Source organism: Netta rufina (genome assembly GCF_964035555.1).
Source record: "Netta rufina genome assembly, chromosome: 6".
Taxonomy (NCBI): Eukaryota; Metazoa; Chordata; class Aves; order Anseriformes; family Anatidae; genus Netta; species Netta rufina.
The window spans coordinates 25,246,204-25,254,946 of record NC_140129.1 but is presented as its reverse complement, the minus strand read 5'-3'; the positions used below and the strand labels follow the sequence as shown (position 1 = coordinate 25,254,946).

The 8,743-nt window shown below is 40.3% G+C and overlaps 1 protein-coding gene across 7 annotated transcripts in view; it reads right to left on the bottom strand.

The window, feature by feature from the left end:
• Nucleotides 1–570: 570 nt before the first annotated feature.
• MYLK (myosin light chain kinase) overlaps nt 571–8,743 on the bottom strand; it is a gene marked incomplete at its 5' end in the record, with an annotated part of 144,274 nt that continues 136,101 nt past the window's right edge. For all 7 annotated transcript variants that reach the window (XM_084288744.1, XM_084288746.1, XM_084288745.1 and 4 more), the window contains 4 exons: nt 571–3,703; nt 5,544–5,663; nt 6,607–6,736; nt 7,955–8,078. In XM_084288744.1, the coding sequence (XP_084144870.1) occupies nt 3,444–3,703; nt 5,544–5,663; nt 6,607–6,736; nt 7,955–8,078 (634 nt within the window). In that variant the 3' untranslated portion in view covers nt 571–3,443. The remainder of the gene's footprint in view (nt 3,704–5,543; nt 5,664–6,606; nt 6,737–7,954; nt 8,079–8,743) is intronic.

Genomic DNA, 8,743 nt, shown 5'->3' with positions numbered 1-8,743 from the left:
TGTTTTCAAAGCCTGATACTTACTTCAGACGAGAGAGCTGTGTAGTCCTGTTCTGTCTTCCTTGTGAGCAAAGAGAAGGCAACACAGAAATCTTTGCATACCTTGCATACAATTTGCAAATGTCTCTTTATTGACCAGAAATATGCTCTGGATGCTTAGATGGTTGGACAGGCCTGTAGTTAACTCAATTAGGTTTCTGTAAATCCAGAAGCGCAACTAGTGATGGCCAGTCCCAAATTTTCAATGCCTCTTAAGAAGACTGAATTTTGAACAACAGAAATACAAAAAGAATGAAGTGGTCTGTCTAACGTGTGCAGTGTCTTGCCTAACCTCTCCTGTTGGGGATTGCTTCAACCCCACCACACCCCAAGTGTGGCTCTCTGCGAACATTATACAAACAAGACGAGGTTTGGAGGAAGAGGTAATACCCTTTATTAGACCAATCAGGATGGCTGGCAAAATTAGACACAGTTTCAAGTACATAAAATATCCTTCTTCAGTTAAAATAGAATAGTCTTTCTCCTATTCTTCAAACAGAAAACAAAAATCAAGATTAAATACAAGTTGGAATCAATTGCTCAAAGTTGAATTAGGTACGTATCACACCATTTTTGCAGTTCATTTTTTCCTGCAGTCTAGAAGGGATGTTAACAGGCAGCAACAGAAGGATGGCAAGCGCATTATGTCCTTGGGGAAAAAGAGGCAGTTTATAGCCTGTAGGCTGCTGAAGGACTATTAAATGAGGAGAGCGAAGGGAAAAATCTGTGCAGTATCACCAATATTGTTTGTGGATTTTGATACCCAGTACATGATCCTACAGACCTTGCCATGCCCAGGTCTCAGGCTATCAAACCTGTGTCTTTTACTGCTTTATAAACGCGACTATCTGAATGGAAACCAGCAGCCAGTGAATAAAGTTAAGTACATTCCACTACATTCACAAGATGGTAGAGTCCATCTTGCAAAGACGACTGTTTCAAGGGCTGAAGGTTTGCTCAAGAAACGTGTTGCTACAAGCAGATGTTTCACAACCTTTGCTTTAGGGACTTTCTGCATCATCCTGCATGGCCCATGCTGCTTCAGTCTGTGTGTTGAATGGTCTGCGTAAAGGCAGTGTAAGCAAAGGTGTTAAACACCTTCATCTTTATAGTACCTAGGAACACTGGTGTAAGTATGCACTTTTCCTATTTTTTCCCCTCTTGCTCCTGCAGTCTTTCTGGACTGTATATTTCCCTGTCATCAGGAATTCTCAAATGTAAGAGAAAACCAGAGCTGCCATGGTGTCCCATCCACGTTTACGCTTGTGATCAAGCGATGAGGCTGGAGATGCATGGCAGAGCACGCAGCTGTAAGTCGTGCCAGCCCCACGCTGCACCTGATGGCACTGGGACAGAGCAGCCTCCCTGCAGCGCTCGCCTGTGCTGAGGGGACAGGAGAAGCGCAGCAGCACCGCAAAGACCAAGCAAGTTTCACTGTTGCCACCTCACCCGTTTTTGTGCCAGGCAGGTCTCAAGACAGAATAGGAAAAGACCGCAGCTGTTGGTTTGCTTAGCCAATGTGACCGCAGTGACGCCTGCAATAGAGTATACAAGTAGCATGCTTTGTGGTATTATTTATTTAGGAACTGTGAGTAACTACAGCCGTAGCGTTCTCATCTTTGCAATTCTGATGGTTTAACAAACAGGGAAAACATTAGCATATTTTTATTAAGGTACAAAATACACCCCATTGTTGCCTAAAACATTTAAAAACGTGAGAAAAGCTCTGTATGCTCTAAATCAGATTAAAACCTTTCTGTATAAGGAATTGTGGCAATACTGTGTTTAGTATAACAAGAGTTCTTTATCAATTGAAAAGGAAAAGACATGCTGGCAATCTGAACTTAGCAACAAAGAGTAAAGCAGTTAAAAACCATTGTGTCATCCACATTAGTTGAGCTTTGAATGTTGAAGAGCAAATCATATGAAACACATACACAACTAGGTAATATCAAACAACCTAAGGTTGATATTGTACACATCTGTAATAAAGTATACTGACTACTTAATTGTGAGGATTTAAGGTATTTTTTTTTAAAGAGGTAACCTTGAAATGCAAATGGTTGCACTTTACACACAAAGTGGAAAAGAAAAAGATTCACTTTTGGAATGATACATAGATATAAGACACTTTCTGGATTATGCATATCACCTTTCAGCCGCTGATATTACCTCTGAGCAACAGCAACAACAAAAAAAAAAATTAAAAAGTGCCAATACTGTGAAAGGAAAGCAAAGTTATTAAGTCTTGAGTGCATTAACAATTTCTGAGAAAAAAAAAAAAAAAAACAAACGCAGGGTTTTGGATTTTTTTGTTTCATTTTTTTTTCTGCATTTTAAAAAAAGGCAACAGCCTTACTGGTGCAGGTTCAAGACGAAAACACGACAGTCAAGCTCATAAGGTACAAATAAGGTCCTATATAGGTTAAGATTCTTTGGAAACTGCTAAGTATAAAGGAGTTTTTAATCCAGACTACTGTCTTTTTTTGACTACTCCAAAAATCTATGGGAGTTTCCAGCTTACCATCAGTTGAAATCTGTTTTGCAATTGCCAAACAAATGCAAGTGAATTTTTAACTAACCTGTGATTCCATTCACTCACATGCACATCGAAGCCACTGATTGTGCAATAACATCCTTCTCACAGCAGCATATATATGAATCATAAATCAATATTAAACTGACCAGAACAACAGAAAATATCCTGTCTTTGCAGTCTTTCGGTCTGTTTCTTAAGTCGGCAGCTGTAACTGCGCTGAGGTGACAGGTTCTATAAGGGAAAGTTGATAAGATTAGAACTGCACCAACAGCATGCTGAGAAAGGGCCGTAGATGTGTCTGAAGTTAGGACAATGAAATCACATTTAAAACAAATGCAGAAGGAATCATGCCAACATAGAAATTGCAATGCTGGCTGTATCAGACCTTCCCTTATAGAAGCTCCTGCTCTGGGAGCAGCATGTTTCTTTGGACTGGAGAGATTCACTGCACGTCTGGCAAATGATTCCTTGTAAAGTAAACCTTAGGGAGCCAACTTAGCTGCAGTTTTGGCTGAGGAAAGTGATGTTGTAGAGCTATGAGCTCAGTTACCATACTGCTTTGCTTTAAGAAGCTCAGAATATAATTGTAACTTGTTTTCCATACATTCTGATTTTAAAATAGACTGGGCAACTTACTTGATGACTTGCTTAAAGTAAATCCAATCATGCTAGCAACTTAGATTGCCTGCTGATTTCAATTAATGCCCATACATGAAGCAAACAGGTATCAACTGATCATGCTGAAAAAACAACCCCCCAAAGACCTATGTATCACACAAGGTGCTTTTGATAACTTGGTTTTCTGAGCCTTATAAGGAGAGTCTTTAAATATATTTTTATCAATTTTTTTTTCTTTGAGCCTTGTTTCATTCTTCCTCCTCCTCTTCATCTTCTTCTCCTTCTCCTTCGCCTTCTTTTCCCATTGTTTCCACAAGGAGTTCTGCGGTGCATGTTGCTTCCCCAAGGCTGTTAACAGCTTTGCAGGTGTATTTGGCATCATCGTCCCCACATACTTCAGAAATAGTCAAAGAACAGTTCCCCTCCTCATCATAATCTATCTGAAAGTGACGGGACTCCTTGACAGGCTGATCATCTTTGAACCACATTACCTCAGGGTCAGGATAGCCTGCAATAGTGGAGAGAGACCAGCAATTGCAGTAAACGAGTATTAACTCATCTGTAATTACTTTAAACTCCAATTTCACATCTGTGTATGGATATGGCAATATGCTGATACACAGATATTTCAATGAATTCAGTGTAAAATAAATGCAAATGATCTGAGTTTTTTTTTTCTTTTCTTTTTTTTTGAAAGTTAGCTCTGAGATACTGTCTAGATACCACTTTCCATCACTTTTTCAATGTCTCCAGACAGCTTTTTGTACGTCTTGATCATCAGCCAGAAAGGGACTCTTAATAGTTTGTGTGAGGCTTACCTTATGGTGCAGCTTTTGTGGGACCTGCAGTTCCCACCACTGAGATTTAGGGTGTAAAGAGGATGGTATTTAGGGCTACAACTACAATTCAGAATCCTTCTCAGGTTGCTTTGTTGCAGCTGTTCTGAATTTTCCTCCTCTTATTGTGTTCCTGACAAACCAGCCTGTCCTGTGAGGTGACCATGGAACTCGTTTCCCATTTGTCTTTGTTAGGATAAACAAGGGAGTCTAAGAAAAGCATTTTAATTATGCAGCTCGGAGGGAGTTTCCAAGCCTTTTGTGAAACAAATGGCTCTGCTGTACTCGAAGCACCCGGAGCAGGGCTGTACAGTACATGCTGAAGAACAATCCCTTATACAGTACTCTTGGCTGGTGTAGCAAACCGAAGGCTTGTCTCAGCCAAGTCCTGGACTGTGACGAGAGGGTGACTTCCCGCTGAACAGAAATAAAGTGCAGGAATCCCTAGTGCACAACGAACATTACAGAGATGCACTGGAAAGTCTAGAACATCAGCGGTTCCAAACATCCACCCGTTTTATTCCATGCAGTACTTAGGCACATACCCCTCACGCTGAGCATCCATCAGCACCAATAATCCATCCTCACATCTCCGCTGTGAGGTAGGAAACACAGGCAGTGAAAGAGATTAGGAGCACAGAAACAAGCAGAAGGTCAGTGAAGCCGGTTCTGAAACTCATTTTAAAATTAGAAATTGTCTAATTTTTAACGCATGCACTATGGTACCCACTCTATCCATTTTGTTTTAACGGCTCTTTTCTTCCTAATCTTCAGTTTTTGTCAACAGCTGTAACATAGGAGCTTCAGTCTCATTGCAATAGAAATGCAAGCAGTCAGCTGTCAGGGTATTAGGCTGACCAAGCAAAGCTCCTTAGGAGTCCCCTCATAAACTTGTTCTATCTGCATATTCCAGTCTGAATTTTCTTCCTTGAGTTTGCAAGTTAAAACAACAACAACAAGCACATGCTGTTTACTAGCTGTGACTTTGGTAATGAGCACAATTATATTATTATTTCTTCTGCAAATACAGTTAGGGACTTCTTTGCCTTTAACACAATGCATGCATAGTCATCTTAATGTCACCTGAAACTTTCATTTCAGACAATGACTCCCTACTTGTTCTTAGTTTCTGCTTATCAATCTCTAAGAGTAATTCTTGCAACTTACGGCACTACATTGCATCTTTTTTTTTTTTTTTTTTTTTTTTTTTTCCATTTTAATTGTTTTGACCCTCAAAAATCATCCTACTGCTCCCACTTGGTATTGTAAATTAGTGACTCACACGTTGACTCTTGGAGGCTCCTGCTTTATGGCAAGCACAGAACAAGCCCATGCTGCTCCCAGTAAATTCTGTTACTACAACACATCCATGCTGTGACATGCAGATATTGGTAAACCAAAATGACACCAAAACAACAGTAACACAGGGAAAAAAGAGCTAAACTACAGCACACTGCAGAAAGCTGGCAGGGAAAAAAGAAAGAAAGAAAGAAATATGCTAATTGAATGTACCTTCAATTTTGCAGTCAAATCTAGCAGCACTTCCTTCCACAACCTCTATGTCGAGGATGGTTTTAGTAAAATATGGCTTTACATGGGGCTTTTCCTCAGCCACTTCTTCAAGGAAAGCATCTGGAGGAGAGTGAAAAGGTAGTTAGTTATTTTACAGGGGATGTTCTCAAAAGATGCATTGCATTTTTTATGGTAATGAAAGCATCTTTCATTTAATTCACTTAATTCTTCAAGGCTGATGGGACAGTCAGGACGTTAACTGCTTAGTTCTGTGCCAGTCTTTCACAACTGAACAACTATTCAGACCATAAATAGAAAGAAATCAACATGCAGGCCAACCATGCTATGAATAATATTTGTTATTTTTTCCCCCCTTGAATTTGCTTGTATGCAAATCCAGACTTCTGCTCGTCAGAGGGGTAAAGCACTTCAACTTGGATCAGGCCCCCCGCAGTCTGTGTGAGTGGCAGGATGACTGGCTTCATTTCCAGAAGTGTCAAGCATCTGCACCTCTGATCGATATACACCACAAATCCACATTTCAACTGGGGACTTCGGGGAATAATGTAGGCACGTTATTTTTTTTTATTGTTATTTTTTTTTTTTACTTGTATTTTTTTTTTGGAAATGCTCCTGTCTGAGAGGCATGGTTAAGCCCCAGTACAGCTCTTGGTTACAGCAAGCGTTAATACTTTACTGCTTGCTCGCTTGCATGAGAAGCTAATACATCACTGCAATCTTTGTATAAACACACATTCCCAAACTGATACAAAGTGCAGCTGACAAATCTGCCTTAATTCCTTGCCTTTAAAAAGAGAACAATTTACTGCCAGTACTTGCACTGGGGCATTCTGAATAGCAGAATACAAGAACAATGACTTTTTGATATATATATATATATTTATATTTATATATAAAAAAAAAAAAGAAAAGAAAAAGAAAAAGGTAACAACAAAAGAGAGAGAGCAGAAATAACCTGCTTAACAATTGGTCTCTAACATTTTGCCGAAAGTTTTAGTATGATTGCTGGAGAGGTAAAAAGGTGGTACAGCAAGGTTCTTACCTTCATTCTCTAGTTTGTCTGCATTTATCGGGCTGGTGGGCGAACTCCCAGAGGCCTTCCTCCCACTCATACCAGAAATCATTGCCATGGATGACAGTCTTCCTATTGCTCGGACAGCATGGCCTGTTTTCTAAGACATAACACAAAAGGCTTCTGATCAATCCAATCCAAAAAGCATGTGATTTTCTGTAACAATGGTGCTTCGGACAAATTAGCTGGGATCTCTGCAAACCGCACTGGAATTGTTGGACAAACTGCTTATATATAGCTCTGATGTTTTAGGAGAGACAGAGCAGGCTGGTCTGAATTACCAAATTTAGTTGCAGATATAAACTTCCCCTGATGAACTCATACCTAAATGAATGTCTCTGTTAGCTGAGGATAAGAAGCACTGTGCGAGAGGACAGCCAGCAAAAAAGCTATGTACTGTTTAACTGGAACTTAGTTCTGGAGGAGGACGGGTTTCTCGATAGCCTTATGGGCTGGACTGAGTTTCATCAAGAATGAACAAGCAGCTAATACGAAACGGATGAGAAAGTACCATCTGCATGATGGAAGCAGACCTCTGACAGGCTCGAGAATCAACCACCAGGACACTAAAATACACTCAAACTACATTGCCCTAGTACGGGCGTGTGTATTTTTGTACAGCTTGCATGAGCTCCTAAGAAACACGTAAAATAGAATGTAAGAGGAAATATAATTAGATTTACATAAATTAGTATTTTGTAGGGTAATTAAAAAGCTGGATCCAGCATTTTATGTATCAACTACCCTAGCTATCAGAACGGCACAGATGGACCTGCTACAACAGTTCCAGCGTTAAGAAAAAAGAAGACATGGACACCAGATAGGTCAAATAAAATTGTTAAACCAGTCTGACTGAATCCTGAGCTTGGTGCCTCAACAGGACAGGGACTACAGGTTTAGGAGAATGAAGCTACCTCAAAATGAGGGTATTTTTAGACAGGCCAGGTGGATAAGCTTTTTTTTTAAGTTCAGATTTCTTAAGGGTAGCATAAACCCCTGGCCCTCAGCAGCACAGAGCGGGCAGGGAGGGAAGGCACTCAGACCCTCAGAAGCACAGGCAAATCTACGCTTGGGCTCATGACCCCTGTGCCTTCCAGTAGCCTGACTCGGATTCACGTGTTACATATGTGCAGCCGTGCACCTTCCTCCTGCTTGCCTGTAGGCACCAAACCTGCTCACTGCATTTACACGCTGCCCACACCGGAGTTTTCCCTTGCAGCAGAAGCTGCCTGGCACGACGTGTTTCTTGGAATCACACACATTAGAAATACAGAGACTTATTAGGATAACAAGCCCACTTGTATATCCTCTTTGTTACCTGCCATTTTCTTCTGGCCATATATTTCTTCATCCTATCTTTGGAAAGTTTTTTGGCTTCCATGTTTTTGGTGTCTTTTTGCAGCCATGGATGCTGAAGACATTGAGTACAATTTAAGCGACTCCTGTTTTTACATAAAAAGACTAGTCAGTGTTGCCATTAACGGTAGCTGCTTTAACATTATTTCTCTCTCTCTCTTTTCTCAGAGCTGATTTTTCTGTTTCCTAAATTTAGTATCATAGATCACATGGCACTGCTTTCCCAGCCGTGCTCTCTTCCCAAACTCACTTTCTCAATTCTTAGCCTTTTTTTTTTTTTTTTTTTTTTTTTTTTTAGAGAGAGAGAGAGAGAAAGCTGTGCATTTTCATGTGTGAATAAAACGTTACAAAACAAAGCATGAAAAGCCTTATGTTTTAGGCATGGAACATATACAACAGAGCCTCGATGGCAATGATCCAGTTACCTTATGCCTGCCCTGTCCCAGATCTCCTTTTCTTCAATTATGGAAACTTCCCCTTTCCCACCACTTAATACCCTCCTTCTCTGCAGCACTAAACATAAAAAAAAAATAAAAAAAGAAATGTCCAATTCTCTGACCAAGCCACACCCATTCTCCATTTTGTTTGTGATGCACACACAAGTAACCCTCTGTTCTCTACCATCCGATTGCAAACTCATTGGAAGAAGAATGTTTCCTCTCCTTGGTTTGTCCCTTTTTTTTGGTCTGCTGTACACAGGGTTTCCAACTCTGAATTTTTTTTTCTTTCTTGCCCAATTCCTAGATTTGTA